This window comes from Haliotis rubra, unplaced genomic scaffold (genome assembly GCF_003918875.1).
Source record: "Haliotis rubra isolate DU_JTF1 unplaced genomic scaffold, ASM391887v1 Scf89, whole genome shotgun sequence".
Classification (NCBI taxonomy): Eukaryota; Metazoa; Mollusca; class Gastropoda; order Lepetellida; family Haliotidae; genus Haliotis; species Haliotis rubra.
In genome coordinates, this window is record NW_025767623.1 from 175,257 (window position 1) to 200,641 (window position 25,385).

A 25,385-nucleotide genomic window follows, 5' to 3' on the forward strand; every position below is an offset into this window, starting at 1 on the left:
GTGGGTGGGGAGCTAGGAGGGTGAATCATATATATTATTATCATGGCACCCCCACACAAAAAACGTTCCCACGAGTCAGATGATTCGTTCTCGTCGGATGATGAGGCTCCCGTAGCTCTCATAAATACTGAAAATTGGCCACGTTTCGTTGTCATGACAGCACCTGGTGGTGGTCCTCTGAAGCTAAACCCTTTTGCAGTAGCAAAGGGCATAGAAGGTTTGGCCGGGGATGTAAAAGAAATTAAAAAACTGCGATCTGGTTCTTTACTCATTGAGTGTAGGAAGCAGATCCAATCACAAATCCTGCTCTCAGCCACATCTCTAGCAAATATTCCTGTTGAGGTGTCCCCTCACAGATCATTAAACAGTAGTAAAGGCATCGTCCGTGACACTGGACGTTGCCTTTCTGATATGACTGAGACCGACATCGTGAAGGAATTGTGCTCCCAAGGAGTTACCACTGTAAAACGTTTCACTGTCAGAAAGAATAATGAAATCTCTCAAACTAATACATATCTGTTTACGTTTTGCCTCCCCACACATCCAAAATCACTAAAAGCTGGGTACTGCAACTTGAGGGTGGATACTTTTATCCCTAATCCCTTGAGATGCTATACTTGCCAAAAATATGGCCACGGTTCTAAATCGTGCCATAATCAAGCTGTTTGCCATCGGTGTGCTGGGTCATGTGAAAATTCTAACCTTTGTGACAAACCTCCCGTGTGTGTCAATTGTTCTGGTTCCCATCCCTCCTCCTCGAAGGAATGCCCTACCTGGAAGCTTCAGTCTAGGATATCGCGTTTGAAGCATGAACGTAACATTACTTTTGTGGAAGCGAAACAGATTGTTTTGGCACAAGAACAATCAGGCCCGAGCTACTCTGCTACTGTTTCTGCATCTCTACCTGTCAACAAAGCTAAACACGTTTCATGTCATTCAGTAGGTTGCCAGACCGATTACACGTGGGCAAATACCTCTGCGCCTACCTTGATATCTGTTGACATCCAGCCGAGGCCTCCCCAAAAGACAACCAGTGCACAAACTACATCTCAATCAAAAAACAGTTATTCAATCAAAGGTATCATCTGAGAAAGATACATCTAAATCTCAGAAAGCACCATCTCAATCTGAAACAAATGTAAAACAACCAGCGAATAACAAAACAAAAACGAGCAGTGAAACGTACAAAAAAACATCAGAGTAATAGAACCCCGAAAGGGGCGACCAACCAGATCCAGATTTTTAACAAGTTTGGATCTCTTGAAGACATGGATGTGTCCGACCACAGCCATGGTAGGACACATAGCTTGTCGCCTTCAAGAAAGGTGAGGGGTAGATCTCCAGTCTATCCTCCGCGGAACAAATGATGTCTTCGCCTATAATTCAATGGAATTGTAGAGGACTCAAGACTAATTTAAACGATTTACAACTATTAGTCCAAGATTTTAATCCGTCAGTATTTTGCATTCAAGAAACGTATCTGAAACAAACAGATAACTTTGATCTACGTCAGTTTAACGCGTATCATTATTTTTCTCCTCCTGGTGATAGAGCTTCTGGTGGAGCATCAATCCTGGTGAAGAACAATGTTATCCATAGCCCTGTTCTACTTAAAACAAATCTTCAAGTCGTTGCAGTTCGACTTACCTTACAGGTTGCTTTTACTTTGTGTTCTTTGTACATCCCGCCTTCATCAACTGTTCACCTTACTGATCTGCAAGCTCTCTATGATCAACTACCTAAACCCTGTTTAATCATGGGCGATTTAAATGGCCACAACCCACTCTGGGGTGGAACTAATACAAACGCCAAGGGTAAATTACTGGAGGATTTCATTTCAAATAATGACTTATGCATTTATAATGACGGTGACAATACTTATTTACATCCTGGCACAGGAACATATTCAGCTCTCGATTTATCTATTACTGACTCCAACCTACTGAGTGAATTCGAATGGTCAGTCCACGACGACCTCTGTGGAAGTGACCATTTCCCAACAATACTGACACCTGTGAATCCATCTGATGTTCCTCCATCGTCAAGATGGAATTTTAAAAAGGCTAACTGGCCTTTATATGAAGCTCTCTGTGCTGACAATCTGAAACCTGAACTTTTCAATGACATTCCTGATGCCATAAAATGTTTTTCAGATGAAATAAATAACATAGCTGACGTGTGTATCCCAAAGTCCTCTGCAATTCCTCACGTACGAAAACCATGGTTTACCAATGACTGCAAACAGGCTAGGAAGGCACGGAAGAAAGCCGAGCACTATTTCCGTTGCCATCCTATGGTCCACAATTTGGACAAATTTAAAATTTTAAACGCCAAAGCACGACGTACTTTCAAACAAAGTAAACGTCAATCTTGGCGAAACTATATATCAAAAATTAATTCACGGACACCTATATCAAAGGTGTGGAATATGATCCAGAAAATCAAGGGTAAGGGCTCTAAATCTAGCATCCACCATCTAAAAGATGGGAACACATTATTGACTAGTAAATCAGATATTGCAAATAAACTTGGTGAGACGTTGGCCAAACATTCTTCCTCAGCAAATTATGTACCTGAATTCCAAAAATATCAAAAAACAGCAAGAAAAGAAAGCTATTAATTTCAATTCAGATAACGGGGAAGACTACAATGAAACCTTTTCGATACATGAGCTTCATACTGCTCTTGATCAGGCTCACGATACTGCTTCTGGAGCTGATAACATACATTATCAACTCCTGAAGCACTTGCCAGAGTCATGTTTGGAAACACTGTTACATATTTTTGATGACATTTGGACAACTGGAAATTTCCCTTCGTCGTGGCGTGATGCTATAATTGTGCCCATCCCTAAACCTGGACGTGATCATACTGATCCCTCTAATTATAGACCAATTTCACTGACAAGCTGCGTTTGCAAAACCATGGAACGTATGATCAACAATAGACTTGTTTGGTACTTGGAAACCAATAACCTTATAACTAATATACAATGTGGTTTCCGTAAAAACCGCAGTACAATCGATCATTTAGTACGTTTAGAGTCTTTTGTAAAAAATGCCATAATTAATAAACAACATGCAGTGTCGATCTTTTTCGATTTAGAAAAAGCATACGACACGACATGGAAACATGGGATTTTAAAAGATTTACATGATTTTGGATTACGAGGCCGTTTGCCTCAATTTATATCCAACTTTTTAATTGACCGGCAATTTCAAGTCCGAGTGGGTTCAACCCTGTCTGACCATTACAATCAGGATCAGGGTGTCCCTCAAGGCAGTATTTTGTCTGTCACATTGTTTAGTATCAAGATAAACAGTTTATCCAAGGTTTTAAACGATTCCATTGATGGATCACTTTTTGTGGATGATTTTAATATTTCTTGTCGTGGTAAAAATATGCATACTATTGAACGGCAACTGCAGTTGTGTTTAAATAAAATAAATAAATGGTGTCTTGAAAACGGCTTTAAATTTTCCAAGTCCAAAACTAATTGTCTACACTTTTGTAGAAAATATAAGCCGCATAAAGATCCAGAACTATCTTTAAATGGCACTCCCATCAAAGTTGTTAAGGAGGCCAAATTCTTAGGTCTAATTTTCGACTCCCATTTAACCTTTTTGCCGCATATTAAATCACTTAAAGCCAAATGCCTGAAGGCACTCGATTTGTTGAAAGTTGTTTCCAACTCAAAGTGGGGAGGGGATCAAACTACCCTCCTTCACTTATACCGATCATTGGTACGTTCTAAACTTGATTATGGTTCGATCGTATATGGCGGAGCCTGTAACAGCAACCTTAAACTACTTGATTCTGTTCACCACCAAGGTCTAAGACTCTGTCTTGGATCATTTAGAACTTCTCCAGTTGATAGTCTCTATGTTGAGGCAGATGAGCCTTCTCTTTCCCAACGCCGTATTAAATTATCTTTACAATATATTACCAAACTATATTCTAACGAGTCTAACCCTGCATTTAACTGTGTCTTCACTCCTCTTTATGAGGATTTGTATAACAAAAAGCCTTCTCTTGTTCCGCCTCTTGGGCACAGAATTAAACCATTCCTTTCTGCTTCTGGCATTGAGCTGGAGAATATTTCTCCTTCTCGTCTTCTTTCTTCTCCTCCTTGGCAATTGGTGAGGCCAGACGTTGACTTAACATTAACCACATTTAAAAAAATCCGAAACTAATGATTTACAGTATAAACAAGAATTTAGTCAATTAAGAAATAAATATAATACCTATAAATCCTTATATACAGATGGATCCAAGGATGGTGGCGCGGTGGCTTGTGCCACTGTCACTGGATCCCAAACAATATCTTCCCAGACTACCTAATGACAGTTCAATTTTCACAGCAGAAGCAAATGCAATACTAACAGCTCTTAATTATATTAATAAACACCGTAAATATAAACAATATATCATCTTTTCAGATTCTCTTTCGTGTCTTCAGGCTATTAAAAATCTTTCTTGCAAACATCCTCTTTTATTAGAAATTATTGAATTATATAATGATCTTGCTACTGGCCAATGCGACATCGTCTTTTGTTGGTTACCCAGCCACGTTGGCATTTCTGGGAACACAATGGCTGATATTGCTGCTAAGGCAGCACTCAACAAATCTGTGACACCACTTCTGATCCCGTACTCTGATTACAAAGCTGCTATAAGATCTTATATCCGTGATCTGATGCAAAAGAAGTGGGACACCCAAGTAGGTATCAATAAATTACATGCAATAAAACCCTATATCGGTTACACTTACTTGGGTTGTCAGTCCAGATTTGAAGAGGTCATTATACGACGATGTCGTATTGGCCACACTAGATATACTCATGAGTACCTATTAAAAGGTGAGGATCCTCCGTTTTGTATCCCTTGTGATGAAAGAATCACGGTCAAGCATGTCCTGCTTGACTGTGTTGAATATTCCATCACAAGGGATATTTATTTCAAAGTAAAAACTATGAAGGATCTTTTTAGTCATATAAGTTCTCATTTAATTATTGCCTTTTTAAAAAAATTAGACTTGCTAACTGATTTGTAAATAGATGTATATTTTATTATTGGTAGTTTAGATTAGCAACTGAGATTGTTAGTGGCTGTACCCTCAAAGGGGGTTGAAGTATTGTAAAATTATTGTCCTCCTGAGAGGGTACGTAAGTCCCAAAACATTTAGTCAATCTAAGTGTACCTGCTTTTTAATCGTAGAATAAGTGTGTTTTTAATTTATGGCTAGATTTCTCTTCTGTCGCCAATGGCTGAAGGGATGGTGTAAATCCAACTAGGGTCCATGCAGGTAGCAAAAGAAATGTAAGTCCCCATGGTTCCTAGTATGGTGATCTACCTTCAGTTGTTGGCGATCTATAGCTCGTTTTTATATTGTATTGTCTCCCTAAATAAAATAGTTTTACATGTTCATGCTAGTTTTAGAATCCATCTGTGATACTCTAGTTATTTTACAGTCCTTCGATGACTGATTATTTAGCAACTTTAATTTATTGTTTATATAAAACATTTCTCGTCACTATATGGCTGAAATATTGCCGATGTGACGTTAAATAATAACTCACTCACTCACTCCAGTCCCTTTGGGTATTACGGTCTTATTGATGAGAGATACTATATAGCAGTTCTAGCGATTCAAACTTGTCAATGGCATTGTGTTTGCCCCATGACTTATATACCAGCTGAAGATGCCACGTGGACAATTATAGCTGGAAACGAGACACATGCTCTTTCTTCCGAGCCATCCAGGGAGCGGGGATGTATTCTGAGAAGGTTTTCATCCGTGTTGAGGGGCAACGAGATTACTATCCAGCTTGTGATAATTGTGATAATTGTTTTAATACACTCTGAGACTTTAACTTACAACCGTTGAGAGGATGGTACATCTTATTCTGCTGCTCGTTTACATGAACCTCCACATTGGACAATCGGCAGAAAACGAAGTAATATACGGTATTGGAATCAAGCTATGCAATCTCAAATGCACCCAAAAGGGATCCTGCATGAGTTTCGCATACGACATTGAGAGACTAGCGTGTCATCTTTCTCACAAAAATCAAAGTTCTTGGACGATGGGAAGATTTGTCATTTACCCAAGGAACAGAGACCAAGTAAGTTTTATATACTAGTATTATGCGTTTATTTGGTTGAGTTGAATACTGAAACCGTGGATAATGAAGTCTATGAAGAGTCTTGAGCAACCCCAGAGCACACATGAACACATACACATACATTATTTCTTCAATACAATCAACTTCCTCGTGGTGAGTGCTGGGTAACGTAAATAGTGGGGTGTAGAATAGGTCAACAGCACCCCATTGTTGGTGTGATCAGCATTTCTTTCTCACACTAACCCCAACACACAAAGAACCCCTGCATACGTTTACTTCTAAATGCACGTAGTTCTAAACCTACGTAGTCCTGCATACAGTTAGCCGGGAATATGATGAGAAATGTCCAGTATTTCGAGTCATGCTCCGGCCCTCTGCTGCCAACAGTGACTTGAAAAACTGTTCTGACTTGATGGATAAATTGCCACCCCTGTTTCGGCCATCCAAGCAGACAACCGTAACTGACATTTTTTTTAAATGTTACATAAATTATGATGTTATTAGATAGCAATAAACAACGGTAAGATGACCTCTATGTGTGATTGTTTGTTTTTTGTTCTTAGTCACTGGTTATGTCTGACTGGGATATACGTGTACTGTACATGCACTATTCACCCTGGATATACCGCCACAAATTGTCTGGAGGGATGATGGCGGTGTATCCAGGTGTAACTGTATGTCTCCACCTAAATAGAACTACCCCTGCATGCACGTAATTACATGCAGTTATCCCTACAAACATGTACACATGCATACAGTTATCCCTACATACTTGTACAGCAACATACAACTATCCCTACAAACATGTACACCTAACTACAACTATCCCACCATACAGCTATCCTAACAAACATGTACACCTACATACAGATATTCCTACAAACATGTACAAGTAGAAAAAGTTATCCCTGCATAGATATACACCTACATTCATGTACACCTACATACAGATATCCCTACATCCGTTTATACCTACTCCTACATACAACTATCCCTACATACAGCTACATCTACATGCGTGTTCACCTACATACATCTATCTCTATCTACATGTATATCTACAAAAGGAATCCCAACATACAAGTACACCTATCTACAGCTATACCTACATGTGCACCTACATACAGCTATCCTAAGATATATCTTCACCTAAACACACATACACCTACATATAACTCTCCCTTATTGTGCACTTTAATATCTAAGTTTGATTCTAGCGGACTTCTGCCTATCTCAAACACACAAAATGTTTCCCTGCATATTTTGTTTCCTGATTTTGAATTTTGTGAGGTGAGGTGACATTGGGTTTTAACGTCGTGCTTGAGAATATTTCGCTCATATGACGACGTGCATGCGTGCGTATGTGTATGTGCGGCTGCTTGTACCAGCCCAGACTTAAGCTGGTTTTATAGTGCTAGCCAACAGAGACACCACGCCGCAGTGAAGCATGAATACCCCTCTCAGACACATTATACTGACTCCGAGCCGACCAGTCCTTGTTGTACCCATTAATGCCGAGCGCCAGGCAGGGACCAACAAGTACCATATTTTAACGTCTTTTGGTATGATGTGGTCGGGGATCGAACCCGCGACCTTCCGCTCTCCGGGTGGACGCTCTAACCACTACACCACGGAGGCGGTCCTTGAATTTTGTGATGCATTTATTGAAGACCAATGGGGGTACCAAGATAACAAGTCAAACAAAATGGAAATCGTCAGGCTGGAACATGTCAAAAGCAGTTTGCTTGAGGTTGACAGATAATATATAGAGAAATATAACATGAAAACAGCTGCTTTGTATTATTTTCTAGATGAGGCGGACTACTTTTTTAACTTACTTGGTCTTTGTTCCTCTCGTACATACAGCTCGTGCAACATACATGTACACCTACATATGATTATCCCCACTCAGATAACTTCACAGAACTGTCCCTACAGACACATACCCCTGCAGACTTGCCGCGACATACAAGTAATTCCACATACGAACACGTTTCATAAACGATCCCTCAGACACAAGTTCCCCCATTTACATGATCCCCTAAACGTGAAACAGATAAGGAGAATTTGAGTAGTATACACAATAGCGAAACGGGATCACGTCCTTCCAAAAGCCTTAATGTGACCAAATTAAGGCTTTGGGAAGAACCTATTCCCCGTTCTTCCATTGTGTATACTACTACAGAGGTAAATGCAAAAATGACGGTCGAATAGTTGAGGAAATATTCACTTTTTTATTGAGCATGGGGTCTATCTGTTGAAAGGCTAACTATCCAACGTAAATTGTTGTACTTGTTCATAGTGGCGAGGCGATTGAAAAATATTTTAGCAAAACCTCCGCTGCAGTCACAACCCCAGCGAGGGAGAAAGAAATAGATAGATAGATTGTGATGCACAAAGCTTCCTCCCTCGTGGGATTGCATCCAACTGCGAACCTCAGATAACTTTACTTGCTGTTTCGGGAAATCTTGAGAGGCCGGTCAGGATACGAACTCCCAAATCAAAAAGTTGCGTGGCTGCACGAAAGCAAGCTGACCCCACCAGTTTAGCGGATTGAGCCACCACGGCTCCCATTGGTCTCGGTATTCAATTTTCCTAGCCTATTTTGAGCAAGCGAGAAAGTTTACAGTTTGACAGGTCACAGTTCACAATTGTTTTCCTAGTCTGGGTTGAGTGAGCGCTGTGGGTGAGTCGCAGTGTGTCTCTCTGCTCAGCTATTCATCTACAGCCCAATGAGCTGGCTGACTATGTTATGTTGATAACCACGAAACAATTTATTGTTAATCTCCTTTTATGATTTGTTTGGTTTTCGTAAGGAAAGCTTGCCGGGCCTGTTGCTTCCCTTGTTGTATGTACTTTTTTTATCTCTTCTTCGCTTTTTACGAGACTTAGTTCAAATCTCTTGTTCATTCTGTGGTATTTTGCATGTTCTGAGAGCACCAAACGAAACTCTTCCTTGGAGATTTTACAATTTACAGCCCTGTGATTTTTTTCTCTAATGCCAACCATGTATCGCGTTCTTGTTCTATTGGTTGTTTGATCTTGCATAACTGTCGCAAACAAACCTGTCTACGGTTTCCAGTGATTTTGCTACTTCATCCACGACCGGGTACAGTCCCATCCTGTATATAAATCTTTTTTTATTAAAATATATTTAATTGGTTTTCCGTTAATTTCAGATCGATGTATTTGAGTTTGATAAGGTTAAGATTACCGTACACGTAAATATTCGAGGCATGAATCGAATTATTTTTCTATAACACTCACCCCAACGGTTCTTTCTAAGGGTGTTGATCCCGGTCTTATTATGATATGACACCGTTGGTGATTGTGTCTGTCGAACCAGCATATTGTCAACCCAGCCAAAAGTGTTCGTTCTGACCCACGAGAGTCTGCAAGATAGACGTCTATTACGAGCGTGGTGTGTGATTTGATAGTCAAATTTGAATCAAAAACATCCCGTTGGTTATCGGGTACGTCAAACAGTAAATATGAAGCCACGTCGTTTGAAGCTAGCATGTTGCCCGTGTGACCTGGTATTCGTAAAACTTTTATATTAAAACCTGGAGTGAAAGACGGGAGAAGGATCCCGTTGTTCGTAATTTCGGAGACGTAACCATTGTTTTAAAACATATGTGGGATGAGGTGAGAGTCATGTCTATCAACCAGTCAGGGTCTTTGAAGTCTGCTTGTATACACCCGCTCGTATACGTTGTCTTATATGTATATATATGTTATGAAATGGTTTTTAATTGGGCGGGGACCATACTCCCAATAAAATTCATAAAATGTCTGCCGAAGAAATCGATAAACTGTACGTGAGATACGAGTCCACACTCGGCGCCGAAATGACAAAACCATAGGTTCGCTCATGACTCAGATATACACCGGCATAGCATGGTACTTCCCCCCGATTCTGCAGGAACGTTGACTTTACCTGTCGGAAGCTCTCGAGAAAGATCAGTTCATCGAACATGCTTTGAGGTACGTCATATGCCAGCTGTACTACAGATATGGCATGTTTTTGACTCCGGTAACCACCAAGATCATCACAGCAAAGCATTGTCAATTTAAAGAAGAAAAAAATAATAATATACAACATGGATGCGCAACAGAAGGAGAAAACGACAATGCTGCCAGAGGAAGCAACAACACCGATACAACTAGTCACCAGCAAGAATCCTAAAAAAGTCGCCACCAGTAGAAAAGGTCATTTAGCCAGGCACCACAAGAATAATACCTATTACACTTAGTGGATTGTCGCTGCAGCAGTCGTGGCAACCGGATTAAGCGTGGTTGCCGTTATGCTATATAATAACAAGTAAAAACCACCACCATCAAAACCAACGCAACCACAATTAGAAATAAATCTGCATTTTATGTTATAAAACACACGATGTCGTTTGAAGGAAAAACATTCGTCAACGATACATATCACGCCACCGTGGTCGCCAGACTAACTAAGTTATGCTGGCTTAACGAACATGGTTCTCAAACAGCCAACTATCAAACTTGATTTCAACGTGCAGGACATGGACATGCTCTTCATGGACTTAAGGATGGCGATGGCCAGCAAGGACATTCTTGTGAAACAAGGAATTATACCAGAAAATATTTGCTCATAATAATAAAACATTATAGAATAATAATGGCAGCGATCCCCATGATGGTCAGCGGGGCACTAGTCAACGCCCTGGCATTTTCCGGCAGCAATTATCCCTTTTCCAAATTACGAAACGTTGAGCGCGGCTAAAGTGGAAGCTGAACATAAATGCCACGATTTGGCCGTGGTGAAACTACAGGCCGCTAAAAACGAGTACGCAAAAAAACGAGTACAGAGAATTGATTTCATCCACGACCAACTCACGCACAAAAAACACGCTGCGAAAATGTTTAAGAACGTCGACGATGCCATGCAAGAATACTACCTGCTCACCGTAAAACAACTCGAACCTCTCAGCGACGATTCCACAGTCTCTCAGTATTGCACGCCTTCCCTGGAACAGAAAGACCGGGAGCTGATTTTCGTCACGCTGGGTCTAGCCGCAACCGTGTTGATCGCCAAACAATTAGACTAAAATATATTTATGTGTATATATAAAAAAATGGGATGATGTGCACCATATAACTGCAAATATGTGCTGCTCGGAAAAACCGAGACCTGCGGCAGGAAAAGCGCCACCAAATATTGCAGCATACACATGATGTCCATCCGAAAAGGTTTCGTGAATTACACGTGCAAAGTATGCGGCGTAGGCATGAAATGTTATTATCTCCATTGCAAAGCCCATGGAGCGGACATGGTACGAGGTCATCTCATCTACTTAACGAAAATAGATTGTCTCAACGAATGCAACCGACATCTTCGAATAAAAATCTGATTTACATGCAGTTCATGTTATGTTCTGTCGCATAGCGTAGGATCCTTTTTCTTCTTTTCAAAAGCCATAACTCCAAAAAGAAGAGTGTTATCATAAAAAACGATTGCTTGTGAGAAAAGAACAATGTATAACGGAGATACATGCAAAATTTCGTGACGATCGGTCTAACAGTTTAGGCAATAATCACTTTCTAGTGAGCATGGGGGTTTGTCCGTCGAAAAGCTAATTATCAAACATATTGACGGGGCTGCTAAGTATTTAATGGCGAGATTTGACTTCGCATATCAATCTATTAGAGATTTTACTTCTCATCTGAATATAGCAAAAACGTATTAGAGAATCGACTTTGCATCTGAATATAGCAACAATGCTCACTGTTTGAGAACTTTAAGTGATTGCTAAAAAACGTGCGGTGATCGGTTACTCATGCTTGAAGAAACCTCAGCTGTTGAGATTACTTGACATGAAACCCGTCTGTGAACAAACTCCTCTCACAGTGAAACAACTCATGCTCCTAGCAAAGGAACATGGACTGAGAGGTTATTTGCGCATAAGTAAAGTCGAGCTCGTCGAACTGATGGAGGAACACAAACCCGTCGAACTGCGGTTCGCGTGGATGTAGCACGCGGTAGGTAAGTATCTGAGAGGCTGGTGGATGAACGTCAACAAAAACGTGAACGTCGACGACATCTAACCGCTGATTGCCGGACAAACAGTGACGGGCGGCGCCACTGAGCCCGTCGAGCCTTATTTCAGAGGCAAAAATTGTCCATCGACACCTCCTTCGAAAAACTACGAGCATCCCTGGAACACTACACGCACATCGGTTCTGGTTGGGTCATGGACAGGATCGACACCGTCTATCTTGACGTAGCAAACTACATGCCGTTCAAAAGCAGATCATACCTGCACTTGCCACCATACTACAAGAAAAAACAAGCCATGGTCAATATCAAAAACAAAGGCGACGATTCGATCAGATCAGCTTTGTTTCCGGCCAACATTAATTTGAACAGACCTTTGGGCTATCCTGAAGACGACGGGCTAAACTGGGACAGCATAGACGAACCAACTCTCATCTCCCAGATCGCCAAAATCCAAAAACAGAACAGCCACATAGCCATCAACGAAGGGAAAAAACGATCAGCCCCCTCCGAACGGACCCAAGACGATCAATTTATTCATGATCCAGCAAAGCGACAAGTATCACTACGCGTGGATAAAAAGTTTCACAGACTGTTGTACGATCAATCGAAATACGATGGGAAAAACACTTTTGCGAGCTGACCTGCTGGAATCGCACAAGGAGGAATGCCGAGGCGACAACGACAACATATTGAAATTCGTCAACCACAAAAATCAAATGCCAGTACCTTACGTCATCTATGCCGACTTTGAAGCTCCGTCCTCAGAAAAAAGTTTTACTCACAAAACGCAAGAACATGAAGCCTGCAGGTTCGGTTATGTGGTCGCTCGATGCGACGGGAAAACGAACGCTCCAGTGGTGTTCAGAGGTCCCGACGCGAAGAGAAAATCATCAGGAAAATGTGATTCCATGAGAGATCATTGCCACGTCACCGTTAGGTACAGAGGTGCCGCTCTCAACTCAACCAACTTGAAGCTCAAAATCAAACCGAAATGCATCAAAATCCCCATCGTGTTTCACAGTCTTCACGGGTACGATTCTCACTTGACCATGCAGGCCATCTCAAAGATCGATGGCAACATAACGTGCATCACCAACAACATGGAAAAATTCATCTCGTTCTCGTTAGACGGTTTGAAATTGATCGACAGTGTGCAGTTCCTGCTGTCGTCTCTAGACAGTCTAGTGAACGCCAACGATCTGGACGACTTTGACATCACCAATCGATACACCGACGGCGAGACTCGACCTCTGCTGAGGAAGGGCATCTACCCCTGCGAATACATGGACAGCTTGTCCAGGTTCGAGGAGACGCGATTGCCTCCCATCGACCGTTTTTACAGCAACTTGACCGACTCGGCCATCCCCCCTGATGATTACTCGCTGGGCTGCAAGAATCTGGGCCACCACCAAGACCTGTACTTGAAAACCGACGTGCTGCTGCTGGCCGACGTGTTCGAAATATTCAGAAAAACATACTTGAAACAGTACGGCCAAGACCCCACGTGGAATTTCTCCTACCCTGGTCTTTCTAGGGACGGTTGGTTGAAAAAACACGGTATGGAACTGAAACTACTGACGGATTACGACATGCCCCTTTTCGTAGAGAATGCTTGCGATGCGGGATTTCAATGGCCTCCAAACGGTACACCAAAGCCAGCAACACGAGCAAACCGACCAAACACATCCTCTATCTTGACACCAACAACCTGTACGCCTGGGTCATGAGTCAGTATCTTCCCACCAGGAGATTCATATGGGTCTCATCTGATATAGACGTCGATAGCATTGCGCCGAATTTGAACAAAGGCTACATACTCAAAGTGGACTTGGAATATCCCGCAGAATTACACGAATCACACAACAGCTATCTGCTAGCTCCCGAACGATGAAGTGTGAACCCGGACTAGATGTCCGAATATCAATGAGTGTTGCTGGGAAAAAATAAGCTGGCTAAAGTCGAAAAACTTGATGAAAAAGAAAAAATACATCGTTCACTATCTTAACCTGCAGCTGTACTTGTCACTGGGAATGAAACTCACGAAATTCACAGGGCACTCGAGTTCTATCATGGATAGTCCATGGATGGAGCGCTACATCAGAATGATCACGGATTTAGGAAAGCTGGCCACCAGCGATTTTGAGAAAAACTTGTACAAGCTCATGAACAACTCGATGTTCAGCAAGGCAATGGAGAATTTGAGAAAACGTGTTAACGTGAAATTAGTCAGATCAAGCGAGAAAGAAAAACTCAGGAAACTGATAGCCAGCCCGGCGTTCAACCGAAGCAAGTTATAATGACTTGGCAGCGCTACACATACGCAAAAGCCACATCAAATTCAACCGGCCCGTTTACGTGGGGATGAGCATCTTCGACTTATCCAAACACTTGATGTACGACTTTTACTACAACGAGTTTAAGAAGCAGTACGGTGACAAGTGCGAAGTGCTGTACACAGACACGGATTCCCTGCTGATGGAAATTCGCACGGAGGACGTGTATGAGGACATGGCTAGTAATAGCCATTTGTACGACACCAACGACTACACGAAGGACCATCCTTTACACAACCAAGTCAACAAAAAAGTGCTAGGCAAGATGAAAGACGAAGGCACAGGCACGCCGATCGCCGAGTGCATTGACCTGAGACCCAAGATGTATTCCATCAAGAAAGCAGACGATGACGAAATCAGAAAGGCGAGAGGCGTGAAAATACACGTGGTGAAAAAACACATCAAGCACGCCAGATTCAAGGAAGCCCTGTTCAAGACACGTACTTTCAAAGCCCAACTGAACATGTTGAGAAGCGACGGACACAAGATATACGGACTGAGAATCAACAAGACGTCGCTCTCTCCCATGGACACAAAACGATGGATTGCCATCGATGGAGTCACCACTAACGCGTTCGGACACACGCGCATATTAAAGGGCAAGTTTACACGAAAATTAACCTTTTTCTCTTGCACTTTATCATCATAAAAGTGTTTGTCAAACAGAACAGATATCAGAAGTAACTAATTTATTGTTTGCGTTATATCGATTCAAATTTTCCACATTAACCGAGAGTTCTATGTCTACAATAAACACACCATGGCTTATGTCCCTTGGAAATGACGTCATTGGTGCCAAACCAACAAATGTATGACGTTGTTAGACTCATTTCACGTGGTGCAGGTATAGATGTGGTTCTTGTGTCTCGGTGCGCAGGCTACTGTTTTAATGCAGCTGCTGCCTGGCCGTCTGCTGGCTCTGTGGTCAGTTCGACACTGTAATGATGTTGCAGTTTGAAAAAAACGTATACATTGTACAAACAGTGTTACCACGTAACCAAATTGTACAACATTCAACCTGAGTCGGTCGTCTTTCAACATTATCGATTTTCACGAAAACGTTTATGCACTACACCTAATTTGCCATCTGTGAATGTGTCGGCATTCTACGTTTGTTACTTAATTCCTACATAAATGGTACAATGTATGTCCCACCTCTTCCACTCTTCCCACCTATCGATACCATATCCAAATACATCACAAAGATTAACGCAGTTGGCAGTTTTTAATCCGGTTTGAAATTCGTTTTTCTATGACATCATCCGCTCATTGTAAGGCAAATAAACTGAAAATTACAAGCACCATAAAACTGTCCAGTCTTGACACATTACGAAATCCTTATTCACATTCACTGTGTTTTGCGTAATTTATAGTATGTCTTAATTCAAATGTCAAAGTTAGTTGGGAGAATTGAATTAAAAAAAACGACCAAACAAAACAAAGCAACAACAAAAGACAAGGTATCATTGTGATTAGCGGTATTGTTGTTGTTGTTATTGTTTGATCGAATCACCAATGCTCGTTCTGAAACATTGTAGATAAAACGAGAATTGCTGAGTGTTTATAACATCACGTCACACATACACTTACACGAATTCCTGAATTCCTCATACAGTTAAAAATACAATGACGAATGGTCTTTGTCACCAATACCAAGCGTTTCCGTGAAATCAAACGAAATATATCAGATGCCGCACTGGGAAAGGACAACTTGTTTGAAATGTAAACAAAGTCAATCTCAGGTTTCACTCTGTGTATCTGTTCGCCTACTTTTGTTGCATACACTTGCTCATTGGATTTAGACCATGCATCGGAACGGTATCGTAGCAAGTGATAGTTAAATAAAATAGGTGTATTCCATTGATTTCCGAGATTCATCAACTCGGAAAGCGTCACGCCATGACTGACGCAAACTCACGCACACCGACGATGGAAGTTCTCCTCATTTCTGACTATTTCCCATGGTCACAAGGAAACAAACAGAAAATACCAACCAACAGATTGTCAGAATGTTTCGAACTACTTATACATCACATTTATGTATATACGTTGCTTGAAACAACAAAATCTGGAGTACTCGTATCAGTGAACACACCATTTTGAGAATGCTGCTTCCCAATAGTGATATCATACGTATGTCAACATTGTTACATATATTTGGTATTTTCATTGACGTGAGACTATGAATGAAAATACACACGATCAATCTGTCCTGATGCTTACATTTTCAGTTCTTATTCTTAGAACTTTCATATTTTCACTAACTTTTCTCACGTGATTAATTTCAGTATTATTATCTTTTGATTTGGGACAAGTGGCACCAATTACGTCATAATCAAAGGAAGGTAACTCTTGCCTGTTTGGCACAATATTTCAGCCCTTATTTTGAGGGTTATACTTTCGTTGTAAGAAGAATGAGTGTATAACTTCAAACATTGACACTAAATAATGAAAATGTTTCACTTTGTTTCACATAAGAATAAATGTCATTTTATCGTGCACACTTCCCCTTTAAATAATTAAAAACGCACAATACATACATGGAGAAAATTTACTACAGCCCACGCGGGTACTGGAAAGGCGCAGACGCCATCCCGAAACTCAACTAAGCCGCTCAATTCTCAGAAGACATCGCCAAAGCTTGGCTTAAAAAACAAGCTATCTGGCAAAGCTACATGCCGGCGCCTCAGTACATCCCGAGAAGACATTTCAACGCCGAAACACGTTCATCAAGCCGACCTCATGTTTCTGTCTCACGACAGAGTGAGGCGTAAAACCTACATGTTCGACCTGACAAACGTCGATGTAACCAGTCGCTACAAGGAAGCAGAACCGTTGACAACGAAAAATTCATACGAAGTCGCCCAAAGCCTTAGAACGCATATACAAATGCAGTCGCTTGACCTGGACTGCCATATTGCAAATCGATCCCGGACGCGAGTTCATAGGAGCCGTGTCGCAGCTGCTGGCCAAGGACAAAATCCAGGTGAGACGAGGTGTGGCCGGAGCTCACCGCAGCCAAGCCATTGTAGAGAGATTCAATCGCACCTTAGCCGAACACCTATTCTCGCACAAGTACTCACATTTAATCAATCTGGAAACAGAAATACGGAATGGGTCGTACACTTGCCGCGAGTGGTCGCTGTTATCAACAACGAAGTCACAAGACTCGTGGGCAAGAGACCCGTCGAAGCCATCTAAATGAAATCTGTCGCTGCCAAATCGTCGGCAGCAGCACATCATGATAAAAACAGAAAAAATTACCGGACTGGGTCAGCGTAGGTACTTGTACCAGCCGGGTGAATACGAGGGAGACGGCAGAAAACGCGCCACCAATCAGATATGGTCCATGAAAACGTACAACATCGACCTGGTCCACGTCAAAGATGGAGAACCAAACTTGTACTATTTGAAAGACGGGACGCCGAGAGCTTTCGTCAGAGAGGAGTTGATGATCGTACCTCACAACACAGTGTATCGATCGACCACTGTTGGATAGTTCTCATGATTTTATCAGTTTGTGAAGAAACTATTAGTAGAGGTAATGCTATGTGACTATGAGTGTTAACGCAAAGTTAGCGCATCATGAATCAAGCCCGTCAATATGTCAGAGTTGTATTTCTCGTGATATCAGCCATCAACTCCAATTTCACAGCCTAAATTCGTCATCAGAGCCATGGTGGCTATGCAGTCTGAGTAGGGTATATAAGTGGGTCAAACGTTCTTGTTTGTCCGTCTGGCCTACATAAAATCCTGTCACATGGCTAGGGTATCCAGTTCACAAAAGTTTTGGCTGCTACTGTGATTCGAACGCAGCTCTGTTACCATCACACATACTGATAATGCTCAGCGAATGAGAGCTACTTATCGATCTGAGCTGTCCACCTGGTGATAGAGAGACAATCCACCATCTTTCAACCATATTTTTACTCCCGCAGAAGCGATGGATCGAAAAAAATATGAGGGACCTGGTCCAAATTTATCATTAAATAATGTAGCCAGCCAGCCAGCTCAGCGAGCTGTAGATGAACAGCAGAGCAGAGAGACACACTGTGACTCGCCCACAGCGCTCACTCAACCCAGACTAGGAAAACAATTGTGAACTGCGACCTGTCAACTCTGACCTCTCTCGCTCGCTTAGGATAGACTAGGAAAATCGAATACCGAGGCCAACGGGAGCCGTGGCGGCTCAATCCGCTAAACTGCTGGGGTCAGCTTGCTTTCATGCAGCTGCGCAACTGTGCCATTTGGGAGTTCGTATCCTGACCGGCATCTCAAGATTTCCCGAAACAACAAGTAAGGTTATCTGAGGCTCGCAGCTGGATGCAATCCCACGAGGGAGGAAGCTTTGCGCATCGCAGTCCATCTATTTCTTTCTCCATCGTTGGGGTTGTGACTGCAGCGGACGTTTTATTAAAATATTGTTTCAATCGCTTCGCCATTATGACCAAGTACGACATTTTATGTTGGAAGCTTAGCCTTTTCACAGACAGATCCCATGCTCAATAAAAAGTGAATATTTCCTAAACTATTCGACCGATTTGAGACATTTAGCATGTACCTCCGTAGTAGTATACACAATGGAGAAACGGGATTAGGTTCTCCCAAAGCCTTAATTTGGTCAAATTAAGGCTTTGGGAAGGCTATTGTGTATAGTACTACTTGTAATGTAACAGGTGAACTTATGAGAAGGTGTCAGAACAGAAAACATCTTTGTTATGCCTTTCCTTACATCACACCCTGGACAGGAACAATAACCACCACTGGCTGTGGTGTTATTTTGCATGTTTCAGGTTTCTGCAGGTGCGTGCTCCCACGTGAACTGTAAATCGAACACTCACTGTGTGGAGAGACGTCATGGTGGCGCAGTCTGTGTTGACAGTAAGACTTCTTTTATGACTTTTGCCAAGACAAGATCTTCTGAACATTATGTTTTCTGTGTGGAACATTCTCATAGTATTGAGAGTGATGGTGTAGATTAGGGTGATGGTGTGGGAAGGGGTGATGATGTAAGAGTGGGTTGGCTGGTTGGTTTGTTGTTTAATGCTGCACTTAGCAATATTCAAGCTATATGGCTTTAGGTAATCGAGTCTGGACCACACAATTCGGTGATCAAAAGCATGAGCATCGATCAACGCAATTGGGATACGATGAGAATGTTTCATCCAAGTCAGCGAGCCTGACCACCTGATCCCGTTAGTCTCATCGTACAACAAACATGACAAATTATAACACTGATCTTCACGGGGAGAAAGCATGGGTTGATGAAAATCAATTCTAACCTGGATCTTCACGGGTATGTAGATAACGGTGAGGATGTAGCTGAGAGTGATGGTATAGATGAAGGTCGTGGAGTAGCTGAGGGTAATGATGTATATATGAGGGTGATGGCGCAGATGAGGATGAGGAGGTAAATAGTGGTGATGGTGTGCATTAGGGTAATGGTGTAGATGAGAGTGGTGGTGTAGATAACGGTGACATGAAGATGAGGGAGGTGGTGTAGATGAGGGTGGTGGTGTAGATGAGGATATCGCTGAGGATGACGGTGTAGCTGAGGATGATGATGTAGATGACGGTGACAAGTAAATGAGAGTTGTGATGTCACTGATGGTGATGGTGTAGATAAAGGTGGTGAAGATGATGATGATGGTGTAGAAGAAGGAGAAGATGTAGATGAGGGTGATGGTGTAGATGAAGGCGAAGATGTAGATAAGGGTGAAGGTATAGATGAGGGTGAAGATGTAGATGAAGGTGAAGATGTAGAGGAGGGTGAGTGTGTAGAGGAAGGTGAAGGTGTAGATGAAGGTGAAGGTGTAGATGAAGGTGACGGTGTAGATGAAGGTGACGGTGTAGATGACGGTAATGGTGTAGATGAGGGTGAAAATTTAGATGATGGTGATGATGTAGATGATGGTGAAGATGTAGATGAGGGTGAGTGTGTAGATGAACGTGAAGATGTAGATGAGGGTGATGGTGTAGATGAAGGTGAAGGTGAAGATGTAGATGAAGGTGAAGGTATATATGAGGGTGAAGATGTAGATGAACGTGAAGATGTAGATGAGGGTGAGTGTGTAGATGAAGGTGAAGAAGTAGATGAGGGTAAGTGTGTAGATGAAGGCGAAGATGTAGATGAGGGTGAAGGTATAGATGAGGGTGAAGATGTAGATGAAGGTGAAGATGTAGATGAGGGTGAGTGTGTAGATGAAGGTGAAGATGTAGATGAGGGTGAGTGTGTAGATGAAGGTGAAAATGTAGATGAAGGTGAAGGTATAGATGAGGGTGAAGATGTAGATGAACGTGAAGATGTAGATGAGGGTGAGTGTGTAGATGAAGGTGAAGATGTAGATGAGGGTGAGTGTGTAGATGAAGGCGAAGATGTAGATGAGGGTGAAGGTATAGATGAGGGTGAAGATGTAGATGAAGGTGAAGATGTAGATGTGGGTGAGTGTGTAGATGAAGGTGAAGATGTAGATGATGGTGATGGTGTAGATGAAGGTGTAGATGATGGTGATGGTGTAGATGAAGGTGACGGTGTAGATGATGGTGATGATTTAGATGAAGGTGAAGATGTAGATGATGGTGATGATGTAGATGATGGTGAAGATGTAGATGATGGTGACGTTGTGGATGTTGGTGCATAACATTATTATTCATGACAAAATAAAGGTTGTAATTTTATTATAGTGATTCATCTTAGATTGGGTAGGACAATCCAAAACGTTTTTTATGCTTCATAACGGGGCAGGCGTGAGTTCCGATCATCTCACATTTGGGGTGATCTGGTAACCTTGTGGTTAAATCGTTCTTTTGTAACACCGAAGTTGCGGGTTTGATTCCCAACATGGGTACAATGTGTGAAGCCCATTTCTTGTGTCCCCCGTCGCAATATTGCTGGAATATTGCTGGAACTAAACTCACTCAATCATCTCACGAACAGCGGTTGTTTGAATATCATGACTTTCATCCTCAATATCCAGCCTTGGCCTACCTTCGTAAGTTTGACAGCTGATGCTACTTCTTCAAGATTATTATCACTGACTTGGTTGCTATCACATTGCTATATTGTATTATGCTGCCTTTTAATGTAACCCTCTGATTTATGTATTCTTAGTGAGTACTATTGTTACAGTCACAAAACAGACGTGACTTGACGAATGACATATCATTTATTCGCATGAAGGCCACTAGCCCATATACAGATAATGTGTAAGAAATACAGTTCGCTTTGCCCATAGTAAAGTGTAATAAAGTACACTTTTGCCCTGAACTAGGGCTTCCGTCCTGGTGCTTTAAATATAGTAGTTCAGGGCAAAAGTGTACTTTTTTACACTATACGTTGTGTGAGAGCGATCTGTATTTCTTTTGCAAGATGCCAAGGACTTAATCTAGGCAGAAAACAAACAGAAAAGCGACCGTGTCGGTGACCTAAGTTAACTATCCTCGTTCAGGACTAACTGACGGGCTCTTTCGGTCACGTGTCGTGTTTGACTTTAACTCACTCACACGCTCAGTGTGGCTGCTATTGCAATTTTCCACATTATTGTAACCATTGTTATGAATATACCACCATGAGCTTGTAACAAAATTAGTGTTGTATAACATTTCTTTGTTATTTGTTGGATTCACGGTGAATTCTTTCAGAAAAGATTTAATGGTTACATTTTGTTACAATTTGTGCTGCGGGTGGTGATATTGATCAGGATGGTGAAACCTGTTACGGAGTGTGTCATCCATGTGCATGTTTTTGAGACAGCAGAAGTTGGAAAATATGCAGCTTGATATTGGTGAGGTGTTAGTGGTTGTGGTATACGAGATGATGTCAGGGATGATTGAGATGTAGGAGATGGTTGAGTTGCTCGAGAAGCTTGTGGTTGAGGTGTACGGGATAGTGTCAGAGATCGTTGAGGTGTACGAGGTGGTTATGTTGCTGGAGGAGCTTGTGGTTGAGGTGTACGAGATGGAGTCAGAGATGACAGATGCGGCTTGAGCTTGTGGTTGAAGTGTGCAAGATGGTATTAGAGACGGTTGAGGTGTACGTGATGCTACCAGAAATGACAGAGGTGCTGATGGAACTTGTGATTAAGGTGTACGAGCTGGTGTCAGAGATGGATGACGTTTTAATTTTCCTACTGTTTTCACAGCTTGGATTTAGTACGTTTGCTGCTAGAACTTGATGCCTTGAATTTAACTTTGTCCAGTTTCGTTAATATAAATGCAGCCTGAATAAGTGAGAACATACACAGGTCACACAGTCAGCAGCTCCCTTGAATCCAGATGCCCAATAAACACTGACTGTCCAGCAGGCAGGAAGTTCGTTTGTCGCACCAAGACCTGCAAGTGTGTGCGAGGGTACAGCTTCCACCCTGCCAACAACAGCTGTGTAAGACGTAAGTCAATTTTATTGGTGAAATCATTACAAGCTCAAAGGGCAAAGATATAGACAAGATATTGTTGATTAACTCACGGAGCTATGTTAAACCAGAGTGGCATTTTTTGCACACCTGAAACGAAAGTGCAGGCAGGATCTTGATGTCAGCATTCACACAATATTATGTTTTCGTGCAGGGAACTTTGGGTTTGTTTGTTTTGGGTTTTTTTGTTGTTGTTTTTTGTTGTTGTTTTTATCATTATTATTTGTTTCTGTATATTGGGGGTTGTTGTTGTTATGTTTTCGTTTTTTTTGTTGGTTTTCTTTGTTGTTTTGTTTGGTTTGTTGTGTGTTTGTTTTTTTGGGGGGGGAGTGGGGGTTATAGAAAAAGGTGTTTAAGTTTATGTAATGAGTTGTTTCACCAAGGGGACACGTTGGCTTTAAATTTTGAATATCTTCGGTACACTAAAATGCTGACGGTGGCATGTATGTTCAACATAAACAGACTATGGATGTCCACTCTTTGAACATTCTGTCATCTTTTTCAGATTGATAGAATTTACTGTACACTGGGTCACGAGGAAGACCCAGGTTTGATTTCCTACTTGGGTACAATGTGTGAAGCCCATTTCTGGTGTTCCCTGCCATGATATTGTGCTGAAAAATTGCAAAAAGTGGCTCAAAACCAAACTCACTCACTCACATTTGGGATTTGGAAAGTTTGGATTTACAAAATCATACACTTTACAATTTAATCTGTTCCGTGACATTACAATGCCGTGTATCGTAATCATAAAATGCAGCCTGAAATAAGTGAGAACATGTACAGGTCACATGGTCAGAAGCAGCATTGAATCCAGATGCTCAACCACCTCTAACTGCCCAGCAAACAGAAAGTTTGTATGCTTCCACCTGACTTGCAAGTGTGTACCAGGGTACAGCTTCAACCCCTCAAACAACAGCTGTGTCAGACGTAAGTCAGTTTTTGTTGTTGGACATTCTTTATGTAAGGGGCCGGATACAGTATGCTTTACCGGACTTGCAAAGGTACAGCTACAACCCTGCCAAGAAAAAACTGTGTAAAACGTAAAGTCAGTTTTGCAGGATAGGTGTTATCCTGGAAACACTTGCAGAAAACGATTTCTATTAGAGACTTGCTTCTATTAGATATCGGTACTGGCATCGCAATCACGGTACTCTCATCTCCAGTATATGACGTTTCATATCAAAGATCTTTGTCATGTCTACTCATGTCTTAGCTAAGATACACAGCGCTCACATTCATGAACGCTAAGAAGCCCCTCTTTAAGCAGCAGTGGAGGAAATCCTTTGTCGCACTTTCACGCAGCCGTTGAATTATTGCACACGATAAACTTATATGAATGGCTTCTTTGTACTTATACCTACAAGTGCGCCCTATTTTCGTTAATAAAATATCCAGACGTTAATATTTGCAAACCATCAAACATCTCAGTAGATCACTCGCGTGTGAGCTGCGCCAGTTTGAATCACCTGGCCTGTGATGATGTCGGGGATTCCCTCCCGAAGATAGCGTTATGTATGTGAGGGCTATGTATCTCAGCTCACCATATCTGGAAATTAAGAACTGGTGACGGAGGAAACGGGGTCCTATATAGTGCCTCTGCCGGTATAACATGTACGTTCAGCGCTCAGCACGCGGGGTACTGTTACTGAACACGCCTCTCGACAAGTCGGCCTTTCGCTAATTTCCAGGCAAACCTAATTGTTGCTGCTAAAGTAGAATAGATTTTTCGTTTCTGCAATTCTAAATTATAAGTGCATGAGTTTCTTAACGTTTTTGATCAGTAAAAACACAGAATGCGTTTAACTTAGAGATTTATAGAAAACTTGATTTCGGGTTTAAGGTAAGACAATTATTTCGGATTACCCACGAGGTCACGTGGTTCCTAGTTTGCTACAGCTATGTTCATTGGTCATTTTTGATAACCAAAATAAAAAAAGGACTAAGTATCATTGGCTGAAACTTCATTTTGAATATTCCAAGTGTATACATATAGAGAGAGATATTTCACCGGTTCACCTCATTTTAAGGTTTGAGGTGTTTGCGCCTCCAACCAATAACCTGGTACATTGTAACATCACAATTAAATCCCTGTGTTAAATAAAAAACTAATTTCCTCTGTACGAAAGCTCTATGGTCAACACAATTCTGTGATCCTACAATCTATTCCCCAGGTTGCAAATCTTATGGTAAAAGTTTCATAAAATACCCCGGACTGAGTATCAATGGTCACAACGATGCTGATGCGAGCAGAAAACTACCCTCAACGAAATGTTATCAGATGTGCATTAGAGAGAAGAACTTTGCTTGCGATTACCTACACACGATGACACGAGACACACGATTTCCGCAGACGCTGCTACCTTTCGAAATCTGGGTACCTGGATGTACCAAAAAGACAAAGACAGACTGGAGTAACGTTTCGGAACCTATTTATCAGAAACTGTGCATAGATACGGACTCAGAGGTCGTCCTGCCGAATTCAAAT

General features: G+C 41.7%; 1 protein-coding gene across 1 annotated transcript; it reads right to left on the minus strand.

Annotated features, from left to right (window-relative positions):
* Nucleotides 1-19,776: 19,776 nt before the first annotated feature.
* Nucleotides 19,777-21,126, minus strand: LOC124263585 (putative protein TPRXL; the record flags this gene model as incomplete). Its single annotated transcript, XM_046698238.1, has 1 exon — nucleotides 19,777-21,126. A coding segment is annotated over one exon (1,350 nt), but the record flags the coding sequence as incomplete, so codon positions are not given.
* Between the last annotated feature and the right edge of the window lie 4,259 nt (nucleotides 21,127-25,385).